Source organism: Merops nubicus, unplaced genomic scaffold (genome assembly GCF_000691845.1).
Source record: "Merops nubicus isolate BGI_N331 unplaced genomic scaffold, ASM69184v1 scaffold12220, whole genome shotgun sequence".
Classification (NCBI taxonomy): domain Eukaryota; kingdom Metazoa; phylum Chordata; class Aves; order Coraciiformes; family Meropidae; genus Merops; species Merops nubicus.
Genome location: NW_008584978.1, coordinates 10464 through 36291, shown reverse-complemented (window position 1 = coordinate 36291; position 25828 = coordinate 10464). Strand labels below are relative to the sequence as shown.

Below are 25828 nucleotides of genomic sequence, written 5' to 3'. Positions count from 1 at the left end.
GGAAAGAGTCATCTTCTTTCAAATTGCACACATACTTTTGTCCATTAATGTTTGTATTTTCTTCTCATTAAAAACTGGAGAAATAATAATTTTCCTGTCCAATACATGATATTAGTGAACAGATCTCCCTGACATTTAAATGGTAAGCAGGTTGTTAACTTCATCTTTGTAGCCAGATTAAATAGTCACATAAAATATATTGATAAAATTAATACTGCTGCTTGGTATTGTGGGAGACACTGGATCACAGTAATAATTTCAGACTGGGAACTTGGCTGTTGAAAACAGTGACATCTATTAGCCTGTTTTACCTCATTAGCTCAGAACAATGACTCAAAGCTGAGTTAGAAAAAATCAACATGACTTAGGGTAAGGAAAAGATGCACATTTACATTAGGTAGGATTAAAAAAAAATAAATCAATGTCACTGCTTTGGGGTATATGTAAATTACTGGGGTTTTAGGAAGACATTTCCTCTGATATTCCCTGGACTTCATAGCAGGATTGACTGAATCCTTGTGTGAAATAACTAGGTTGGTATAAGACGTTGTGGGTAATATCTGTTATTAAAGACAGGTTAGCAGTCTATTTACACTGCTGGTTAGAACCAGGATGGTAATTTCCATGCTATTTTATTTTGATTTTACAAGATTGCACCACACAGAGAGTCTGAGATTTCCCCCTTCTATCACAAGTAAATGCAGGTGTAGCTGGTTGAGTTCCATATTTAGATTCAGAATTCATTTTTATGACCATAACTGCAAAATAATTCTCTTGATGTTTTTGAGGAAATTTAATTATAAAATAATGTCCAGAACAAAATTAATTAAGGTATGCTTTATTTCTGAAAGATGCAGTAGCTAACATCTTTATTATTTCTTCTTTTAGTTCTTGAGGAAATAAAACACAGTAAATGAAATCTGATTTTCAAGAAACTGTTCAGGAATGTAGATGTTAGTATGAAAGGGAAATTGTATCAACATTAGATTTTACACTGCATTTTAAAAAAAAATCTTTTGAAAGTGTGTCATAATGAAAAATGATAGGAGTCTTTTGAAGACAAAATAATGGTGCCATCTCCCAGTGACAAATGCTAACTGAAGATGATTGAGTTTACTGGGTTAATGGTTTGGTCATCTTAATGAGTTATGGCGTGAAAAAATGTATGAGTGAATGCTCTGTGCTCTTTACAAAGTAGGGTTACTTCCTGCAACATATTTTCAAATATGGTGTCTAGTCTAGCTTTAAATAGTTCAGGAAATGGTACTTTATCTCTTACTGAAGCTGGCGCAGTGTAAGACATCCCATTATTAAAATATGTTTTCTTAGAGTAAGACTAAGCTACTTAGCTCAGGATCATGCTTTTATTATTTTATTACATACAGAATTTAATAAAGATTACAAATATTTAGTAACATACTGTATATGATCATATGATACATAGGTACAGCTATATATACATGCTGTAAATCGATCTTAATTTCTGGTTTTCATTTTTCCCAGAAACACTGCATTTTCCTTCTTCCATCACTTAGAGTAAGAAAACATTCTGCATTGAAAAGTGTTTTGGCATATTGGCATTTCTCACCAGCTGAAATGGGCGTACCACCACTTATTTTTCCTCCACATGTTGGACAAATAAGTTCCATAAAGGAACCTTTTTGAACCATTCCAAATATTTTTTTCCCTTACTGAAGTCGCTGCAGCAATAATGTTGTCAGCATTTTAATTATTTTTAATTGGGAAAGATATCTGTTCTTTCTCTTTTAAAAGGTTGCTTTCAAAAACATTTTAAAACAATTTATTTCCTCTTCTTTTTTTAATATTGAGATGATGTCTCATGGCTGTTTAATAGTATGTCTTCTGCTATAGTTTCCATAAAAGCACAACAGATGCTGAAGGTTTGTTGGGTTGTTGTTGTTTTTTTTTTTTTTTTTCTCCTTGCTAAGGTAAAGTTTCAACACAGAGAAAGTGAAAACATTATAGAATTTCCATTTTGTTGCAACTTTGCAGATGAAGAAGGAGCAAGAGTGGCTGAGCTGCCAGTTGTCACAGCTGGCTCTCCTTTTCCAGCAGGGTGGTCACAAATCAGAAACACTATGAAAGGATTGGTCAGTGATGATGGTTGATTTTCAGAGCAGTTCAAAGCACTTCTAGCAGTTACTTTCTGTTCACTTTAGCACGGCTAAGTCAAATGCACTCCAGTGTCTAAAACTCCCAAACATCTCATACCCTGTAACTGAGCATCGTGCATACAAGTCTGATTGGTATCACTTTGTGACTCATAAAAGAGCAAACGTACAGCACTGGAAATATTTCAAAAGTTTTGATCAGCACTCAGAGTTCAGCTTTTTCTTAATAATATGATTTTAATCTCTCCCAGAGGAAATGAAATACAGAGAAAATAACTCTCATACTGTAATTTCAGATAAGAAGCAGATCCATGGCCACTCACAACAGCTCATCTGTTTGTGTTCCTAGAATTCCAGGAATTCTTCTTCTGTGACCTGGCAGTTATATGTCATTGAGCTACTTCATCAGAGTCGTCACTTGATCACCCTCTGTGTTACTTAGAAGGTCTTATAACCAAAGTTTGTGAAGAATGGAAGAGTTCTTTTCCTAAATGGTTATTCTGACATGAGAATAGCCCGGTCTCCTCCAAGTGTTTCCCAGGAATTAAGTGTTTAGATCAATAGCCCAAGTAATCTGTTTATTCTCTACCTTTTCTGCTGTGCTTTCAAAGCTAGTCTCAAAACCAGCACTTGTGCAGAAGCCCGTTGAATATGAATTTGAGAATATTACTGCTGAAGTATTCCCTGTGAAGGCTCTTTGTCTTTGAAATATTTTAAATCTTTTTCTGGAAGAGCACAGTTACGAAATCCTTACAAATGCTGCTCCTCTTCCCAAGGAGCATTTGCCAGGAGGACAGATATTATTTTCTTTACCTTGTCCCCATATTTTTTCTCTCTTTTTCATTTGAATGTTTTGGGGATTTGGCTTCTGTCTTATTTTGGAGGCCAGATCACCAGTGTGGTATGCATTTCTCGGGGGTACGAAGAGGTATTTAACATAAGTAGCCATCCAAACAATGCTCAGATGAAGAGCTGTAAAATGACTTGTCAGAGAATACACAACTTTTCTACAGTACCTCTTCTGAGGCCAGTAACTGCAACTGCCTCAGTGTAGAGCAGCCAGCCACTGGCTGGACTGTGACCCAGAGGAAGTACAAATGCTGCAATATTCCCGACAGAATTAATCTTCATTTGAGCTCCATGAGCCTCAGAGCAGAGTTGTGCTTTTGAGTAATAGCATCCGTAGCCTAGGAACTGTTTCATAGGAGTGTTCCATATTTAAATGCATGCAAGCCTGTGGTAGAGTATTATTTACATATTTTTATAACAACTTCTGATGTGTTTATTTTTCTTTCATTTTCTTTTCTGCCTGTGTTTCAGGCCCACTCACCGTTTAGCTTACTATTCCTTATAATAGTGGTTCTTAAATTTTAATTACAATGCTTCTGTGTGCTTTTCTAAGCATTATAATATACTTTGGCCTTTTGATCACTCTGGGCAGGACCAAAAATGGAAATATAATATTAAGAACTTATTGAATAACATATTTAAACTGATTAAGCTTTGGTAAGCCTTTGATCTCTTATTCCCAACAGTGAAAAATTATGTTCTTTATATCTCCACGGGAGCAGCCTCTGGGTCAAGAACAGATGCAGATGTGTATGTCAAGCTGCAAGGCTTCTTGGGTGATACCGGCAAAAGAAAGTTACTCGGAAAAGGAGATAACTTCACTAAAGGAAAGGTATACACATAATTTCTATACAGTAATTTGCATTTTTAGAACTCAGTTCAATTCATGTGGACTTAATGGGAGTAGGACAGAGTCTACGAAGCCCAGTTTGCAATGCTCTGTGATTATAAATGCATGTGAATATCAGTATCTCTATCTTATGTGGGAAATACTGATGCTTACACAGGTGATGCTAATACCAACAAGTAATAAAGTGACTATATGAAATACTTTTTAGGCTGAATTTGGCAAATATTGAAGGTCTTTGGTGACGTGTCCGTGGTTTTCTTGCCTATTTGCTTCACAATAGAGCTATAAAGAGACTTAATTCCCCCTTAATAAGTCTTTCTTTCCATGCCATTCTTCAGGCTACTTTCCCTGGCTTTTGCCTTTCTGCTGCCAGTCTCCCCCTCAGTTGGTCTCTTGGTGTCTCTCCAGACAATCAGCCACTACCCTCCATTGCTGTTTTCTAAGGTCTACCAAGAGAATCATTCAGACATTGTGCAGGAGCGAGTCTCACAGCCAATAGATGTAGACCAAAGACTAGCAAGACTAGCTGTGAGAGATGCATTTGCCCATAGCATTGTCAGTATAGACAGAAATTTTAGCAATTTGCTTACTAAATGTGCTGTAGAAATGTGGGCAGACTTGCAGCAAAATGCATGTCTTTGACATAAAATCTAGTCCCTGTTGGAAGCTCTGTACAGAAAGAGTGACATTTTCAGCTAAAAAAGTCACTAGATTTTGTAAACATTAGTTGAAAAGAAATGTGAGGATTAAAACAGTTTCATAAAGATTCCCAAACAAATTTCTGCCATAGAAATTTTGAGATGGAATAGTCAAAGTTTAGAAAAAGAAACATCAGTGTCTTGCAACCAGAAATGCTGAACATATTTTACATTAGACAGTGCTGTTTGTCTTACTAAATACTTTTGGGTTAGGGTATTCTGTTTTCATAAAAGCCTATTTTTCTTCCCTAATGTTGAAATTCTGATTATGGTTTATTGATAAGCTGACTTAACTGGATTTTAGAGCTGCAGTCCTTTTGTCCCCATGTACTAAAGTTAGTTTAATATAAATTTTGCTGGATTTCTCCCTAAATCATAATTCCATGAGTGAGCAATCTTGATTTCTAGACTGGTAGTTTTAAACGAAGAGGGACCAGGGATGCACATCCAGAAATGTTGCCTAAGAGAACAGAAATGAACCACAAAGATTTATAACCTGAAGGGGTTTTTTTATAGTATTTGCATCTACTTCAGTGTGGCACAGAATTTTTCTGTTTTATAGAGTAAGAGGCAGAGCTGGCATGTATCCATCTCTTCTTTACTTATTTGACATTTTATACAAGCAGTGTGTGAATGTAATACAGTATCCCTATACTTCTAAAAGTAGATAGCAGCATAGGAATATTTCAGGCTTGTAAGAAGAAGTTGCTTGTAGGTAAGTAATAGAGAAATGCAGAAAAGTCTTCATTCACTCCTTGTTCAGTGAAAACAAAAGTATTTGGTTAATGGTTATTTTGGTTAAAAGACTCTCAAGTGTAGAATGTCTCTTTCTATGCCAGCCCAATCCCATATTGTGCCGAGCACCCCTGCAGTCAGAGAGTCGGGACTTGGTGGTTTAAAGGGATTTTAGAGTATAACAGACAGAATTTGCATACAGTTGTTCTGACATTTTAAAATGTGCATTTCCTTGCAATAATTTTTCCCCTGACTATACAGTAACAGCTAGTGACCTGAAAGTGTGTTTCTGTTAGAAATCACATCAAAATATGGTGTTAGTCTCACAGAATGTCAGGGCTGTTGCAAAAAACAGTTTAGCAATGCAGAAATGCATAGAAATATTTAAATATTCAGGGGACTTTGCAGTGGCCTGGAGAAATGCATTTAGCAAGTCTTTTATCCACATGAGCCGCGTTAAGTGGTAGTAAAAGACTGAATTAGCTTCTTGTAACTGAAAAGTTGCTCTGTATCTTTCCAAAATCCTTACACCTACGAAACCATTAGAGAATTGCTAGATAAGTGATGTGCATGATACTACTAATTCACCGGTAAGCTCCCTGTAGCTCACCCTGTGTCTGAGAGAGCAGCACCATAACCAACACAGCTGAGCTTCTGGTGATCTCTTCAGACAAATGGGTGTGAGGACTAGTGCTGCAAGAACCATATCCTTTCACACTGCTCTGACATTGATGCCTTGTTTGACGTTCTCCTAAAAACTGTAAGTCTAGACAAAGCAATCCCAGCACACTTGTTCATGCAGTTCAGCTTTCATGAAATCCTAATACATTTCATGAGTCAGGTTTGGTCTGATAAATGTTACCTGCTACAAACACTTTCTTGAACTGAGTATCCTCTGTAAAAACCAGGGCCCAGTTTTGTGAAGTCCTTACAGTATCTCGATATTGCTTCTGGCACCCAACATTTTTCAGTGAATGAGATTCTTTGTGCTTCTTTATATGGTCTTTGATAGACTTGCTGTATCCTCTGTCATATGGCTCTGAGTTACCCACGAATGTCCTCTTTGAAAAATGTGGCACTTTTCAGATCAGTTCCATCAAAGCCAGTAAACTACACTGAATACATTATGGATGATATTTAAGTATTTTAATTTTGGTGTGATGAAAATGGCTAGTATTTCAAATACTCTAAGTTACTGAAGCAGTAAAATCTCTGTGAATTATTATTTCATTCTATTAGTTGTTGAAAACTTTATCTTTTATCCTGCCCTATATTTAGACATCTACTGCAGTACATACAAAAATTGTCATTGAGAGGTGTCAGTTGGTGTTCAGTTTCAGTACTCACAGAAAAAGCATTGGCAATTAAAAAAAAAAAAAACTTCAGGAAGAAATCCACATGTGCCAGAATACACTAAGAAGGTCCAGAATGTGGAACAGCATACTGTGGCCACTAGTGGGAAGTCATCTGCCTGTAGCACCCACATCCCATCCCATCTAGAATGCTACTGTTTTGTAGCTGCAGATAAACCTTCTCTTATGGAAGGCACATCTGACATAATGATTAAATAATCACAAAATGCCTTTGATCCAAATGTACTAATCATAGTGATAGGCTGTTGGATAAGATCATAGTACAGAAGTGAACAGTAAAATGGTCTGGTTTAATCAGAATAATTAATCAGAAACTGGGAAAATACGGAATACCATCATAACACAGGAAAGACTGGTGGAAGTTGGCAGAAACTGTGAGGAGAAATGCAGAAAGAATGTAACTAAAGCTGTATACAACACAAGGAGGCAGTGGCAAATATCTGAGTCATCTGCAGTTCTCAGTGATACCTCCAGGGTGGTATTTCCCAGTCAGTCAGTAACAGATTTCTAGGAGGCAGAGCTAGAACATACCATTGCAGTCACCTAGCTTGCCCAAATGACACTGGCCAATCACAGAATCACCATGGTTGGAAAGGACCTCCGGGATCACCAAGTCCAACCTTCCTCACAGCACTTCCCTAACCACTAGACCATAGCCTCAAGCACTACATCTACTCGGTTTTTTGAACACCTCCAGGGATGATGACTCCACCACCAATGGATTAGAGCTGTGTGAATCATGAATTTTGTGTTCTTGACATATTGTTGCAGAGTATGAAAAAAGGTAAAACTTTGTTGCCAAAAATTAAAAATTAGTCAGAATTAACTAACACTAAAAGCACTTGAGGTACTAAGGGAGGAGGGGCTTCCCATCTATATAGAGCTCAAAAATTAAATACATAAATTGCATTTCTAAAGCTGAAATACATGTCACTTAGCTTTAGTTGCCTGTAACATACACATTTTTTTTCTAATATGATGGTTTGAGCTTCTTCTGCAGAAAGGGAGTGAAATAGAGGCTTCCAGGAGGTAGCTACCTTCTCTCTTTATTTGGATATTTATCTTAAAATGAAATTAATTATCCTCAGAGAGTACCTGCTTCTTTCTCAAGATTTTACAGGGAAATTGTCTGCCTACAGGCTTATTGTAGACAAAGTTGGGTCAGTGAATGCTATGCCACATTTATTTCAGTTTTTTTTATAACTAAGGTAATTTTAAAATAAAATACAACTGAATTTGTTAGCTTGATTTCTCAAAATTCTTAAAATAGTCTTCATTTTTCAGCAAATAAGATACTCAACCATTTTCCTTAGTGCAGCAAGAGTTGAATAAACTTCAATTGAAGTTAAATAGTTTAGAAAATATATCCAACTCAGAATGAATGGCTTCCAGTGATAAAGTGCTGTTGAAAGTTGTTTCAAAGCCTAAATATCCTCCTTCCTTTTTTTTTTTTTTTTTTTTTTTTTTTTTCTCCCTAAAGATTCATGCTATATTCTGTCTAGATTTGTCAAGCACTAATTTCTAGGAACTGGATTTTGTCACAGTTTTGACTGTTAGCCTGGATAGCGTTCACACCAAATTTCTGCTGCCTTTGACAGTATTTATGACAATAAGCATATCAGCATGCCTTTGACAAGTTAAATAGATGACGCTGCTTGATTCAGTGGAAAGCAGGCTTTCCAGTGATTTATTAATTCTCACAGTCTTTTCAGAGCACTCTTCAATTTACCATCCTGCTTCTTCAATTGTGTAAATTAGCAACCGCTTTTGCATCATTTCTAAAATCTTTTCTTCCAGTTAACTCATGAAATATTACAGAGCATAAGCTTTGTTAACTGACCTCACTACAATAAAATATGCTAGAAAATCTTTTCCACTTACAGCTGCACTTGGACACTTACCAGTTAGACATTTTATTGTCCTATTATCAGTCATGTTAAGCTGGTTTTTGGATCATTTAACTATTGGATTATGATGCCTTCATAAAAATACTATACAATCACATGCTTTGCTAAAGCTGAAGAAAATCACATCCATTCTATTTTCTTAGCCTGTTAAACCAAATTTTAAACTTGAACTGTTATTAGTTATTAGGCTGCATCAGATGGGTTTGAATTTGTCCAAAGGGATATCTGTCTTTGTAAGTTTTTTTTTTTTTTTATTTTGGGTTTTAAATTCTATTGTGTAATAAAGTGCGTGTTTGCAGATTTGGATGTGGCTGATATTGGTCTCTGCAGCAGTCCTCCTGAATTTTATTAAATGCATTTTACTTGAAGTCTGATTGAAATGTCTTTTACAAGTTAGTTGAATGGTCATAGTTGCTGATAATTACAATGTAACATTATTCTTTCTTACTCCTTTTGCTGTTCTATGCATACAAATCCTGTTTCAAAAAGATTCTGTTCCAGTTGCACTAAGCAAATTAACATAAGGTCAGTTCAGGGTAAATACTATTTTTTTTTTTTTTAACTGCCCCTAGTCTCTCATTTATTCATCACTAATCTTGTTGAAAATGAATGAACTGTGATAATTGTAGGTTATCAGAAACCTCTAATTATGCATTCATTGTAATTTAAATTTCATTTTTTTCATGTAAAGATAAAGTTTTTCAATTAATTTTTAGATGAGAATTTAACATAAAACAAAAACATGCTCACAAAAATATGTGAATTTAGGAAGAAATCTAGGGTTGGCTTTTTCAAATGCACAGAAAACTTTTTAAAGAAGCGTTTCTACAGAACAGAGATTACAAGATGCTGAGGTCACAGTTAGATGCACTGTTCATCCTTCCACTGAGCTGGGCCAAGTCAATACTGCTGCCAGTGCTTGCCACCACTGCTGCGTACCACCCGGTTTCCACTCCTTAAGTCTGCTGGCACAGTGACACACATTTGCTCCATCCAAATGTTCATTTAGTTTAAGCAACTCATAGGGCTAATAATTTAGGCTTTTTCACTTGGTCTATTTCAATAAAATTTGGCTGGAGAGAAGCTGGCTGTGTGGTGATGCCAGCACAGCTAAAAAGATGACAAAAGAAGGTAGTGATGCGACAAGAATTTGGAACAGGGTGGAAGAGTTCAGCTCAGCACAACTGGGAAAGCCCGTGGGACCTTTGGTTCTGATCTAGCCTCAGTGTTACAGGGGCCTTTATTTTGCCTCCCAGGTTCTAAAACTTTTTTTCAGTGGTGTTTCTCCAGGTTAACAAGTGTGATCAAGATAATCAGGCAGCAAATCAATAGGTTTGCTAAGCTTAATAGAAAAGGTCCTTTTTCTAGACATTCTAACTCCTTTTCCAATAAAAACCTATTAAAATGATAGTAAAATTAGCAGTATGGGAAATCACTTGTGCATACAGGTTGATGAAATGAAGCATATGGTGTGCCTTGACTTGCCATTTTCAGTTCTGCTGGGAATATCGTCATTAACCAACCATCAAACCTCAATACTGAGCCTATAAAATGATTGGTATTTATAAAGGTAAATATTACACAATGACTGTTCAAATGCTTCTTCTCTTAGAAGAGCTATTGCAACTGCTAGAGACAATAATTTGTTGCAAGAACTGAACACTGAAGAGCACTGAATAATGTCAAACTGGGTCAAAGATTCAAAGCAAATGCTCAAAACATGGGTCCAAGGATAAAAAGAAACATTTGAAGAAAATCTGAAAAGGAGTCCACAAAAATGAAACTTTGAATAATCTGAAAGGGTTGCTGTGATGATTGTTTTTAAGGAATTTTTTCAGTGCTTATTTTTTTAATCCAAGAAATATGAAAAGTGTCATTTCTGTTTTCACTAGGGCAGCTCTTCTGGATTGTAGAGGATGTATGGCTTTCACATTGCCAGTCTTTGCTGCTCAGTCTTGGAGATTATTTTTCTCTCTCCAGACAGTGTTAGTTAAGAAAATTTAGTGGGCTGTACATACACACAAATTGTTTTAATACTATTCTGAGAAAATTCAATATAAACTCTGCTGAATTAAACAACATGTCTTATAACCAATATTTAAGGTGACTTATCTCCATTCAAACCTAATTTGCTAGTAGTAACTAAAAAAGAATTAAGATTTTTCCCTAGGGGAAAATTAAAAAGTCTTCTGTAGGTTTACCTATCTTCTGTTCTTTCTGTGTTTTCACCCTCTCTCTTTCTCTTTTTGCAGATGAATTAAGCCTCCAGTAATTTGTTTGTAAATAGGGTAAGTGACAGAGTACCATGTGTCATACAAGACCTGTCAGCAACTCAGATGTTTCCTATGTTTTATGATTAATCCATGGTCTGAAATGAATCTGTAAAAATATTAGCTAAATTATTAATAATGTTTCAATTAAAAAAGTATATAATTAAATCTGTCATAATCTGTCTGCACAGAGCTTGTGAGGAGAAATGTAGATTAAATTTGGCAAATTATCTCTAGCAAATTGTTCATCAAGCTCTAACAATTATAGTTGCTGTTCTTTATTCTTTTTTGGTCTCTTGGCTGCAATAAAGCTCATTACACCACGTAGATTTTCAAAGGTACACATCAAAAGAAATTGTCATCTTGTTTGTGTGAAGTGAGTTTGTCTCAATTCCTACTCTAGTTAACAACTTTTCAACCAGTAGTACATTTGACCATGGATTGCTGAGATTTTAACATGCCTTACAATGGGCTTGTTAAAACTGCACATTCACAAGTGAACTAGCATGGCTAATGCAAACCAAACATTAGTTTTCACATATATTTATCAGCCAAAATACACCTATTTTCAGAGGAAAAAGGATTTGGAAAAATTTTCGTACATTACCTACATATACAAACTTGCTGTTACCTGCGGCTGGATTATTCAGATTCTGAGTAACCCATAGTATGTGTTGCACCTGAGTTAGGGAGTACTTTCAAACTCACTATGACTAGGGAAAACAGTGTACAAATAATTTTGCTGATGTGTGTGATGTTTTTCTGGCTTAACAGAGTTTAACTGTCAAGCTTAGTGCAAGTAAAACCCAACTACCAACCAATTTCTGGAAACAGCACAAGTCTGAAGAATATTGTCTGTATTTTTTCCTTTATTCCTAACATTACTTTCCAAAAGTGAATCACTAGCAGATTTTTGGGGAGGCAGTGATGATAGTGCTACTAAATGAGACATCCTCTGGAAAACTCTTTTCTCTTAAAAATAAATTTATTCTAAACTGACAAAAATTTCCTCACGTTTCCAATAAAATAAGTTTTGCATTAATAGAAACATAACCATTTGCAAGGAAAAGCAGTAATTTTTAAAATAAATTTTCATGTTTTCAGAACCTAAAATGTTTATTCATTAATAGAGACAGGGATCTGTGTGTTACTCATTTCAGTTTATCTGAATCCTGCCAGATTTGGTCTGTACCAAATCTCACTGAAATCAATAAGACCTGGTATTACTGGGAGGAACATTAGCCCTTAAAATGGGCATTAAAAACATCCAGTTAGTTCTGACTCATCCAGAGCATAAATTGTACAAATGAAACAGAAATGCTGTAAAATGAAAAATACTTGAATTTTCATGTTAAAACGATTTCCCACTAAAGAACTAGTTCTAGAGTAAATTCATTAAACAGGATGTTATGTAGGAGATGATAGTTAAGTAGAAAATCACATTGTATACTTCCTTGTTAAATCTTTAATTTAAATTATATAATGAGTCATTTGCCTCACTGGAGATGAATACAGGTATTTATTATCATTCAAGCACTGTTCTACAAAAGTATTAATTTGGCCTTCAATCTTCTTTTTTTAATCAGAAATTCAGGAGAGGAGGAGCACTTTTGCCTGGCCTTTAGGAAGAGAGGAAATGAACTCAGGTATAGCTTCTGCTATTACATCGACTGTTTTATTCATTAGTTCTGAAATAATAATGTGAGGACGTTTTCATCACAATATGTCATTACATTTACTAGTACTGGCAATATTTTCCCCTTTGTACCAGCAAGAAATTACAATATACTTAAGGAGCTGATCAGCACCCAGGTGAAGTGCTTATATATTAATGCTGCCCATGTAGACTAAGGCATATTTTAGGAATTTTATCTCAGGTAACTTGGTTAACGTGTGAAAACAAAAACATCTTAAATCTTTTTTTTCACCCTTTTTATTTTCCTTATTTTATTTGTTCAGAAGGCAAATGGAGGATTTATTTCACAAAACATCAAGAAGAAACAAAAACAGACTTTGAAAAGTTGTCAGAAAATGTATCCAAATTTGTTATAGTTTTTCATGGAAGCAACAGCAAGTCAAATCCGGTTTCCATGGAAAACAAAGTGGAACATCAAGCTAAGAACCAAATAACATATGACGTAAAATAATATATATATTTGTCTTTATTTAAAATTTCTTTGAGTTTCCTTTTAAAGAGAAATAATGCAGTACTGCAGATATTGTCTAAATAGTCAAGAACAGCAGAAGTGAAATTTTCAATTGCACAGCAGATTTTTAATTTTTGACTTTCTCAAGTTCATTATGACCAAGCGTATTCTTTTTGGGATTTTTGTCAACAAACAGTCATAGTTAATAATGCATATAAATTTAAATGGCATTAACATTAAGTATTCACATTTAGAAATCAGTGCAGTATGTAATTTGAATTTGATAGAATAATTACAATGAATGCCCCTGGAGTATAAAACTAATATTTCTGTAAGTGGTTACAGGCAAACTGGTTCTGCTGCCTTTGAACTCAGTGGGACTTTCAGCACCAAGACTGATGCATATGGGGCTAGGTCCGTGCTGATCCCTCTAGAGAAAAGTTCCTCTCTTCTTGTAAATTCTCTGTGCATACATCTAGCTATCTCTATTTGGATGCTAACTCATTGTTTTGTTCCTTCCTAGATACATTTTCCATCTGAATTGGGAATGCTTTATAAAGTGAGACTTGGTCTCCAGAGTTCAGAAAACAGCATATCCCAGTTGTCTCTTCATCATTTTAAAATGCAGAACACATCAACCCTGGATACCTTTAGTCTCACCATAAATAAAATGCTTCCTCTTTCTCTTAATGGAGACAGATGGATTGAATTCCCTGTAGAGTGGCCATTAAAAGAAGCACTTTCTGGTAGGTATAAATCTATTTTGAAGTGGTAGAGTGGTCCAGGAGGTTAACAGGTCCTAATATTACAACTGAAGCCTTTACCAAACCAGAAAATTTTATTGTCTTTCTTTAATGATTCATAAAGTCTGGATAAGACTTCAAAATGTATGAAGAAAAGTACTATCCACTTCTTAGCTTAATTTCTGTGCCATAATGTGAGAAATGCAATATTCATTTGATTGCAAAGAACTGTTATTATATGCGACAAAGAAAATTTTATATGAAATATCCCTTTCTTGCAGAAGTGTAAGATTTCTACTCTCTGTTGTTAGTCCTCAGCTGCTCATATTACTGACACTAACAATATGATTTTTTATAGCTCATTTACTATTAAGAGATATTTTTTTGTTTGCACATTCCAAACAAAGATTCTCAGTAAATAACAGCTCAAAACCACATATAAGCATCAGTTTTATTACCTTGATACACTCCAAATATTTATACCTGTTAAAAAAAATCTCTCAGTAATTGTCTCACCTCACCTTTGTTAAGCAAAATAAAAGAAACCCTTTCACCTAAAATCCACTGTATCTTCCACATTCTTCTAAAGTGATGCTTACTGAATGCCACCACATGACAAAACAATTCTCAATTTAATAAATGGACCAGGTAATGATACTTAATATTCAACTCATTTATGCCTGGGCTTTATACAGAAAACAAACAAGTTACCTGGGTAAAGAACAAGTCAGTTCATCTGAAGTGAGGTGAAGTAGGTGTTAAATGAAATACCCTAAAATGCTTTGGGTTGGAACTTATGCCCCGGTTTCAGTGAAGTGTTTGCATGTGTTTAGGTGCAATTAATTAATCTCAGTAGAATTAACAGAGGTTAAGTGTTTTTTTTTAATATTTTGGCTGCAACTGAAAATTTAAATTTTGTATTTAGGTTTTAGGTTTTATATTGTTTAGAGCTGTTATTTTCACTTGAAGACTTGCACAGTATATGTCAAGAACAGGCCTTAATGGCTTTCATGTCCTATCCACAAGATTGAAACAAAGAGGACCTTCGGATTAACATAAAGCACGAGTGTGCCCCTTGCAGAAGACTCCTCACAGCCACATGCAAAAGTATTTAGGACACATGTACAAGCACACAGAAATGGTGGGAGAAGGATGCAGTGTGGGTGATAAATGGGTAGTGAGACTGGAACCCTCTTGACTTTGGTTCTAACTCTGGCCTTGTCACCAACCTCTTGGTTGAAAAAAGCATTTTTCGATTCTTTGACTTTTCTCTTTTTTTTTTTTTTTCATATTTTCCTTGTTTGTAAAATGCTTTGAGATCAAGAGAAAAAAAAATCACAAAAAAGGAATAGGAATTATATTACCTACATGCTTAGGTAGAAGAACAAACGAAAAAAATAGCTCATCTCTGTCGCATTTCTTTCCACACATGCTTTAGAAGTCTTCAAGAAGGGGTTTGTAAACACAGTGAAGAAAAAAATTAGGACAGTACAATATTCCCCCCAAGTCCTTGCCATTTTCTGTCCAAGAGAACTCCAAGCAGCTCCACAGCAGGTGGCACACATGGAGCTCAAAGTGTTCCTTCACGCACTAACTTACTCGCAATTTATTGTGCAAAACAGAGATGCCTTTCTGTCAGCTTTCTAAATCTAATTTATTTTCTCCTCGGTTTTCTTCTTCTCAGCTAAAAGCAAAACCAGTGTTGTGTTAATTGGAAGAGAAAGTAGTTGACCATAATCACCTTAACCAGAAGCTGCATGCTGTTAAATTTCACATACAGCTCCGTCCTTCATTGAGTGCTTTAATGTTTCATCTCTTAGTTATCTTTTCTTTTTTTTTTTTATTTTGTACTTGGGATTGTGATGAAGCATACACTAAATAATGGCTAGTTGAATCCATCAAAACACAGTTGATAAGCTACAGAGCAGACCTTTGAGACCTGGCTCTGCACACACGTGCCTTTGGATGTATTTATGGGCAGAGGCTTCCAGATGAGCATATACATAAATAGTTTCTCTTCACTGTGCTGTCCTCTGAGATGTTTCCACCTCAGGAATCCCCAGAGGTGGAAGGATGCACACATCTTCTCTCCCTCACACATACAGGGCTGTACAGAAGGTGAATTATGCATTACTCCTGCTTTTAAGGAAAAAAAAATACAGAAAAGGTGAAATAAATATATATTATGCTACTTTCAAATCGCTGATTATTTGCAAGAAGTTAACACAGAGCCATAATTCACACTGAGATGATGAAATCATAGAATTTTATGAAATGAATGGATTTGTAATATTCATATGTTATGCTTATTGTCTGTATCTTTTTTTAGAGATTTCTTTCATCTTTCCCCACTCCAGTCTATTCAGTACACCATGGAGGTAAACGCTGCCTTGCCCACATTTGCCCTTATGATGGGGTGATCCCAATACCTGAGAAAGACCACAATTTAAGCATTTTAACCCTCTTCCCTTGCCTGCATTTGTCTCCTTCAATTGCCCTTCGTACAATGTACTCTGACACTGTATGGCCTGATCCAAATTCATCTCAATCTCTAGTTGACTACAGTGTGTCAGGGCCATGATAAGACAATAGATCTTTACTTGCCTTGGCCAGACTCACCTGGAACCTCCAGCCATGATGGGCGTAGGATGTCCATTTAAGATCACGCCTGAGCTGTGCCGGGTGCGTGTCTGTCTCTAGTCCTCTCTCTGACCCTGTCTTCTGCATGGACCTTGGACCTATGTTGTAGCCGTATTTTCAGTCCTGTCTCTGGTCTTTTCTCCTGCTGCTCCTGTGTCCACCATCAGGATGGATCAGAGATATTTTTCTTTGTTTGTTGCGTCTGGGACTGTTGACAGCTTTGTCTGTCACATGCAGATGCTGCAGGACTGGTACCTGGTCAATGAGGTTGTGCTCAGCTCCCGTCTTCTCCACCCTCGTGGGGCAGGCCCACTCTTGCTGCTCTCTAACACAGTGGTCCGAGAAACAAGCCTTCCAAGTGCAGTCCTTTCACTCTTGTTTTGGTCTGGTCCAGCCTCACTTCTCCAGTTTTGGATCTGGTAGACTGTGGCGAGACAGAGGGAAGTGAAATAAAAAAAGAACACATAGAAAATCAGAGTTATAGCCAAAAATAGCACTGCACAAGTTTCTTTGTTCTGTGTAGTGACCCACTCTGATTCTTCATCTTGGTTGTAACACCACCCACCATATGTCACACAATCTTTGTACTTGATCATTTCTCTCCTATCTTACCATGCCATGATTTGTTGTTCTTTAGGCAGCATCGACATTTTATTTCCATTTTAAACATAGCCATATCCTCTACCTCTTAGGCTTTTACTAAGTTTTACCTTTATCTGTAAAACTAAATATCTCTTTGGCACCATGGATTTCTACCATGCATCTTCTCAGCTGCAGTAGACACGTAATAAGGGGCTGTTTTCTCTCTTTCTCTCCCATTGCTGATGCTGGGGAAACAGGCAAGGCCCAAGTTCTTGTACTAAACCTGGTGTCTTAGAAGATTGTTAGATCTGCAAGCTGATAATAACAGTTTATCTGCTTTACCTGGACTTTGTCTTCTTGACTTCTGAAGGATACACGTAACCTGTTTAGACACACTGTTCTGTATGGGATAGGTGTCTCATTGATCTAAACTCTGAGCCACATTCTGTAAGAAGCCTTCTGCAAGGTCAGGATTCATACCCTTCTACCACAGCATCTATTGGAATAAAAAGGAGATGATAGGTAGATGATTAAAAGAGGTATTCAGGATTGTCAAATCATTTGGTTCTACGAGTAAAATGTAAATGAATATAAACACATTCTCTGTGTATGTGTTTACTCTTAGAGGTGTTCAAATGTTCTTCAATTAAATAACTATAACCTTGGCATCCATCACAAATAGCACAAATTCTTGGGTGACAACTTAAGCTGGATAGATTTGTCTTCCTGAGCTCCTTCTATTGTGGATGTGCTTCATCACAGAGAAGTTCAAAGCAGCAACTTAGATGCTCTGAATTACATGTGAGGAGCTTCTCTCTCCATTTCTTAGATGATCAGGTCTGAAGGAGTTGTCTCCCTAGCTAAAGTTACTCTTTGTAAAGGTCCCAAAGTGACTGATGAGACTTATTAGGATTTTATCTATTAGGCATTCCCTATTAAAAAGAAAAAGTTAACAGACACTGGTTATTTTTCCATAATATGCTGCTGTTACAAACAGCATAAAGCATAAAAATGCTTTTCTCTAATTTAATGTGAATTAGTCAGCATCACCAGTATTTATAGTTGCAGGACAATATTAAGGAAACACAATGAAAACAATTAATTTTACTATAATTTTCAAGTGTGTGAATTTTTAATTTAATCTGACTGCACATTGCTATGTTGTCAAATAGCTGCACAAGTCTGTGCACAGTCTATAACAAGATCTCTTTCTGGTTACATACCATTTAACAGTATTTTCTAGAAATATTTTGAGTCAGAGAAATTTAGTGCATATGACTGCGTGTATATATGGCACTCATGGTGACACAGCAACAGATCCCTTCTCTCGTCATTGCAGAATGTCCAGCAAGGGAGAGGACAACAAGGTACTCTGTCTGAAAGTACTTGAAAATTCATAATTTAATCCATTCTTGTGCTTCCTATATATTCTTTTCAAACCTTCCTATCTACTTAAGTAATACAGTTTAACATTATAATATTGAATAATGTTATTTTAGTCATTTCTAGTTATCGTGGATTCTGTTGAACTGGGAGAAATGGACAAAGTTGTTCTTTTGATCAGCAGTAAAACAGATGAAGTACTCTTGCTGCTCTCTAAAGCCAGTGATGTGAATCACACAGCCAGCCTCCTGTTGAAGGCAATGAAATCACTGCCAGAGCTAAATCCTGATTAATTTCCTTTGGCTATTTTTTTGCTAAAAGGTAACATTTTATAAAGCAAAATCTTGACACATGAAAATCTCTGGATCTAAAACCTATATCATCATTGCATCTAGAAAGGAAATTATTCCTTTCCATTCACAAAGGAAAAACAGAAAATTGAGATGAGTAATCATGTTCTGCAATTAATACAGACCTGTTAATAAGTGTTCTAGGAGAATAACTATAAATCATGTAGGAAACTGGTATTGTTTATTTTCCTTCTGTGATTCATTTATTTTTAGTTTTCCATACCTGTTCTGTTTTGTCCCTGTGACATTCAAAGGGGGATTTTATTCCTATTAGTCAATCAGCAGTTTTGTCACTGAATTTCATTAAAATCATCATAACATTAACACCTCTTTGCCTCACCTGCAGGATAGCTATTGTGCTACTAAGGAATATTCAAAGAATTGTGTTAAGTTTTTAAGTCCTTTAATGAAATTTGCTATATAATTGCAAATTGTTGCTTCCCATGTGTTACAGCTGACCACTTTCAGACAGTTTTTTAGGAAAACAAGGATTCTATGTTTGCACTTCATCTGTCTTTTTGGTTTGCCCATCTATTAGCTCCTCTCAATAACCTTTCAGACTCGCCACCCAATTTCAACCAGATCTGAAAAATGAGTATAGGCATCAAAGACATTTGGGCAGTAAGCGTGTGTGTACATGCTGGTTGGCTGCTCAATGCATCCCACACCACCGCATGCTCTGCCTTGGCCACTGGGTGCTTCACGCAGGAGAACCTTTGGGGCTCATTGGCTCTGTGTGTGTTATGAAGAGAGGATGGGGCAGATGTATAATATATTTATTCCAAAGGAATTACTGAGATGATAAAACACTTTACATGAGTAGGGGTGTTCATATTCTATCTACACTTGTTTGGACTGAGACTAGTTTGGACCAAGACTTTGAACAAAAAATTCCCAAACACAAAAGCTCTTTAGCACATAAAGGCAGATGTACCCTGCAGGACTTGTCAGCCCAGGCAGAGTGTTGCTCTAATGCATTTATGCTCCTTCCAGATTTTTAAGACTAGGTGATTCTAGAGCCCTTCCTGAAGCTTCTGACTCGCTTCATGCACTCTCCAGGCAGGTCATGAGCACAATACAATTTCCATGATTCCTCCTCAGGAGCCCAAGCCTATTAACTTAGACTTCTATTGCTGTAATTAAAGGGACTTGAGGAAGTTTGCTGAAGAGAGACAAAGGAACAAATACTAGAAGAAAAGGGAAAATTAATAGTCTTCATGATTAACCTATTGGCAAGAGATTCGGGTCAGTGTTACAGATGGCATGTAGCTGAAGCCCCCAGGAGAATATTCAAAAGGAATTGTAAGTCAGAGAGTAATCTTCCTCAACCATCAGAGGTGTAGAGTAAATTGCTTAATTTCCTTCATACCTGCCATCTAACAAGACCCATTTTGTGCTGTGCAGAATAGGAGCTCCAACCCCTTTGTCAACCAGTCACTGAGGAGGAAGCACCTGCTTCCTTCTGCTCTTCTTCTTCAAATGTGCTTGCCTGAGTCATGGTGAATCTTTTCTGCATGTCTGTCCAAGGACAGAGAGGACAACACTCCTTTGCTTCACTAAGACAAAGAAAATACTCCTAAATTTCTAAGCTGAGGTTTCAAATAGGAACAAAATAAGGAATGTTATGATTCCAGGATTTTTAATTCAGTTGTTGGCATTCATAAACGAAGTAATAAATTATGTTTTAATATAGTAAGAACAATACCATTATATCAACAGACTCTATATAAATCCCTGACAAGCAGTACAATATTTTTACTATGCTGTATTTACTTCTTTGTAGACTGCAAACTGGACATTAAAAAATTGCATTTGAAAGAAGCTGTAAAGGAGCATCCTATTTATGTATTCGAAGTGAATGAGTAAGTATATTATGTAAAGCTAGTCACTTTTAGGTCTTTTTATAGTACAATAGTTGAAAACACTGAGTGGGCATTGAATTAAAATGACTGTCACAGGGTGGTTCAGTCAATGGATGTTTTTAAACTAAGTTCATCTTGAACTGTCCCACATAAATTCATAGGTTTTTTTTTTTTTAACACATGGTTTATTTGCCACAAAAACACATGTGGTTTTGTTTTTCAGAGTATTTTCTGTGGATGCAAATAGCCCAGAAAAACAGAGAGAAATCCCAGTATCTTTTGTTTTTAGAGGAAACAAACAAAAGAATAATACAGATAACTTACACAGAGAAGGAGGTCAAGCAAGAAATCTGACAGAGTATACTACAAAAGTATACACAGGTGACAAAAGGGGAGCAGTGACTGATGCCAATGTGCATATTATTTTATTTGGGAATGAGGACAAATCTGAGGTATTCCAACTCACTCAGCCACTGGAGCATCAAAACCCCTTTGAAAGAGGAAAGGTGAGTACACAGACTTCATAGACTGTGTTCATTTCTGAACTGGGAAAGCAAACTTTAAATCTGTGCAAGATCTTAAGACTTTATGGAACTTAAGACATTTATCCCATTTTCCACATCACTAAATGAAAGGCAATCTCAGCTGTCTCTGGTTTCACCTTTTCACCAGAGAAACCAGTGGACATCTTACTCCTGTTGTATCTAGCTGACTCTGTTGCTCTTCTGTCTCTCAGTCTCAAATACATCTTCACTTATCTTCCCATTCATGCATTTCCTTGATCCAAAATGCACCACATGCATTGCCTGTGCCTGTGCATATACATGCAATATCCCTTTGTGCTGTTGCACAAACTTTGAGTATTGTGCTTGAAAACACATTAGTCTCTTCCATCCCTTCATTTTCCTTTGCCATGGAAACTGATGCTGCGAGCCTCACTGAATGGAGAAGGTTATAAGCAGATAAATGGAACCATGATCATCAAGCTGATTCTGATTCCCATCGTGGTTTAGGCTGTTCAGAGACCCCTAGTTCAGATACAGATATTTGCATAAGAATGCTGGTTCTCAGTGAGATGCCCTAATACCTTGGCAGAACGTTCTCCTATTTTAATAAACGTATCAGCCTGGCAAAGGAATTCCTCCATTTGCCCACCACCACATGCACAATGGCATATAATGATGGTTACCCTTCTGTAGCAAGAAATAAATATATTTTCCATATCTTTCTCCTGTGGATTTCTTCTGTTGGAAAGGTAATGACTGAATAATTAAAACTCTAGTTAAAGTATCTTCCTTATGAGTTCTACCTCATTATTTCTAGCAGTGTTAAACTTCTTTTTACTTGCAGTTGGTCCAAGTTTCTTCAGTCAGGATGTCTGTGAATATCTTCTAAAAGAAAGTTCTCATGTATTGTCTTCCACACTGAGGAGATAAATAAATCTAGTTATCTATAGGCACAAGGAGCATGTAAGAAAGTGTCTTATCTAGTATTGTCTTTTGCCTAGTCCTACAAAGGACACATCATTGCTCTTTGCAAAAGAAGAGTAGATACATAGGTATCCTCTTAGCAATCCAGCTAAGTCAGTGGGTAGCCAGTGATGTCAAATGTCTTACGAAAAAAGAATCTAATTTTTAGAAAATCTGTAACATAAAAAAGGTAATATTTTAAATTAAAATACATAATGTTTTAGGAAGATAATGGCAATGTAGTAAAAGCCTTTATCTCTTATGTTCTTAAATGTATGTTTACATGTCACTGAAAAGATTTTAGAAGTCTGTATCAGTTGAAAATTGATGAAAGAGAAAAAATGTTTTCCTGGTAGTTGAAAGTGAGCAAAGAGGCAGAGATTGTCTTACTACAAGTTAAAAAGTGAATCTTTCATGTTTAATCTGAGACCTAGCAGAAGAGGATCTTATACCACAGATATTCAGTAAGGAAAATAAACCACATCAGGTGTCAGCCACTTATTTTGAATTTGTATTACTATATTTGAATTGGTCTCAGAACTGACCTAAACAAATATGTCTGCAGACATTGGTATATTATTTTTAATAACTGTACTTTAACATTAAAGGTTGATAAATTCAAGATTAAGACAAAAAAATTAGGCAGCCTACATTCAGTTGAAATTGGTCACAATGGAAAAGGATTTGGTGAGTATACTGCATGCATTCAATAGCTTTGTAAAAATCTGCTTAAAGATCTGCTTGACATTTGGGAGGGTTTTTGAAGTCATGCTACTGCTACAGCTAGCTAATACAAATCTGTATACAAATAAGGCCAGTTTGACTGCTCTTGCTTACAGCCTCTCTGTCTCTCACATTTTCCTTGACTTTACCTTGACTATTTTTCTTTTCTAACAGAGATCTAGTTAGCATAAACCTCAGAAGATTTTTATCCTTTAAAGATTGCTCAGCCCAAACTCCTATTAGATGTCTTAAATAACATAGGGCTGAATTTTCAAACTGCAGGCTAAACTTTCCAAGCTTTGAATATTAGCTAAGAAATAGGGCAACTTTGGAATTCTGGTCAAAGCATAGCTCCCCATGACATACATCCAGCTTTTCTTCTTGTGAAAGCTAAACTATGAGGAGAACACTGTTGTCCAGTTCTTGCTCTGATGCTGTGAGGCTGTGAGGCTGTGGCTACAGTACAAACCCATACATGATGACAGAAGCTGTTTCTGTGTACAGTGTATTATGCAGGACCTCTAAAACCTGAATCACAGAATCACAGAATGTTAGGGCTTGGAAGGGACCTCCAGAGATCATCGAGTCCAACTCCCCTGCCAGAGCAGGACCATCTAGTCTAGGGCAGGTCACACAGGAACACATCCAGACAGGTCTTAAAAGTCTCCAAGGAAGGAGACTCCACAACCTCCCTGGGGAGCCTGTTCCAGTGCTCTGGAACCCTTACAGTAAAGAAGTTCTTCCTCGTGTTGAGGTGGAACTTCCTGTGCTCCAGCTTGTGACCATTGCCCCGTGTCCTATCGCAGGGCATAAGTGAGAAGAGATTGCCCCTTCCTTCCTGACACCCAGCCCGCACATATTTATACACATTAATTAGATCCTCCCTCAGTCTTCTCTTCTCCAGATTAAAAAGCCCCAGGTCTCTCAGCCTCTCCTCATAGGGCAGGTGTTCCAGTCCCCCACTCATCCTCGTAGCCCTTTGCTGGACTTTCCCGAGTAGATCGGGAAGTAGAGAGAAGGGAAGGAAACTCCACACTGGCAGACTTTTAGCACTCTGAGAATTGCACAGAAGTCTGCAAGGGAAATAAAGGCTGAAGTTTTATTTCCTGGATCCCAAACTATCAACAACATGATTATCTTTCTTCTCTGTGTCCTGATCAACATCACATAGCTGCTAATCCTGTCTTCCTAGCACAGCTGGTGTGTGTCGATTCATCTTACATCCCTGACTACCTTCCTCTAAATTTTTCTCTGAAATTATCTCCAAGTGTCTATGGTCACATCAGCTGTTATCCTCACAAGCACGCTCAAACATAACACCTCTTTGAAATGTTTCATCTGTTTGCTAATCTTTCCTAGCTGCCTCTAGATTTCTCCACACCTGGAGATTTCACTGAGGTCTGCTGGAGTTTTGTCAATAAAGGATAAAGTATTAGATTTTAAACTTTTCAAGAGAGCAAACATGCCTTTCTATTAGTTTGTAAAGTGCCGTGTAAATTTGAGAGACTATTCATAGGTTTTGCTGATAATCTTGATGATAATCTTGACTCTGAATTACAGAGATTTCATGAAAGGTCATATATTCCAAGTAGAGTCTATGATATATTAAACCATTCACAGGATTCCATTAAAGAAGTTCCAAAAGTACTTCACAATGTCAATAAATAACTCATGTGAGTTGAAAATGAAAAAATATTGACACATTTATGGCCTGGTTATACTAGCTAATTGTTTGAAAATGTCCATTGAAAGTAAGAAACATCGCTATGCTTTTATGTGTTATCTAAATTGGTACAATCTGCAAACATTTTTTATGTTACATATTTAGCCTACTTACAAATAAAAATATTTTTTATCAGCTTTAACCTACTTAGTGCTTTGTCCAAATATTTGAAAAGCAAAATATTTTGTTAGAGTATTTTATCTCTAATACATGCAAAGAATACCAAAAGGTTTACAGCTACTAGCAGTGTGATCCTAATTGGTTTTAAATGTTTTCTTTAAGTACTTGCATTGGCAAATGTAACTAAAGATGTCAGCACAAACATCATAAAGCTATAATAAAGTTTTATTTTAAAAATCTTCATATTTTAATATTCTATAGCACTGGAATGAAGAATTTTTCATACAGCAAAATAGGAGATTTATAGCAGAATATGAAATATATTCTTAAAGCTAAAACAGATATGAGTGTTAGCCTAAATGGAGATGCTTTTCTGAATCACAACTGCTGGAGAAATATAGATATGAGAAGCATTCAGATTCACCACTTGGTTTATATAAGTATCAATATGTTCATTAGAAAGAAGGAGTAGAATTTCTGATGTTTAAGGGCTTGGTTTATTATTAAAGGAATTGCATCTAATGTTAAAGTCTATTTGGTTTTATGTTTTGGTGGAATCTGAAGACCAAGGCCCACCAGGGGTGTACTTTGAGTGCATTTCAGAGTACTGAAAAGGTTAAAATGGGATTTCAACAATGTACTCAATATTATCATGCACTCTGTTTCATTTGTCTTACTGCCTGTTCTGTTCTATACGGAAAAATAATGTAAGTTGTAATAAAAATCTTCCTTTGTATTTTCTGTCAAAAACATCAAAGACCTCCTCTGTAAAACTGAGAGAAGTTGGTAGTAATAGGATTCATCTATATTTCAGTTTTATTATTGATATTGAATACATTTGGAAGTATTGAGCCACACAGGGTTTGGACATGAAATCAGAAAGCTTTCTTATGGTTTATTTGTGTTTTGGTTATATTACATTTGCTCTTCTTTTCCTTCTCCAGGAAGTGGCTGGTTTCTGGAAAAAGTAGAAATTACAGATGCATCTGGGAATTCAGTGTACTGCTTCAACTGCAACAGGTCAGTAGATCAGCTCATCATCACTCTGTAGGTGTTTTTTTCTTTTAACAAGAATCAGAAGTAGTCATTTTAGTCTCTCAGTTGTTTCTCTTCTGGTTGAGTATAGTAAGAATTTTTTAACCATGCTGTGTTCCTATCAGCCCATCCCCACTTTTGAACCCTTTGGACAATTTCAATCTGATTTGTCAGAAGAATATTTAGAAGCAGACACTATATTTTCCCAAGTTATTAACACTGGATGACTGTAGAAGG

At 36.3% G+C, this 25828-nt stretch overlaps 1 protein-coding gene across 1 annotated transcript in view; it reads left to right on the top strand.

The window, feature by feature from the left end:
* Positions 1-25828, top strand: part of RP1 (retinitis pigmentosa 1 (autosomal dominant)) — a 175151-nt gene that overhangs the window by 147094 nt on the left and 2229 nt on the right. The window contains exon 29 of the mRNA XM_008946075.1: positions 25501-25576. Coding sequence (XP_008944323.1) covers positions 25501-25576 — 76 coding nt within the window. The remainder of the gene's footprint in view (positions 1-25500; positions 25577-25828) is intronic.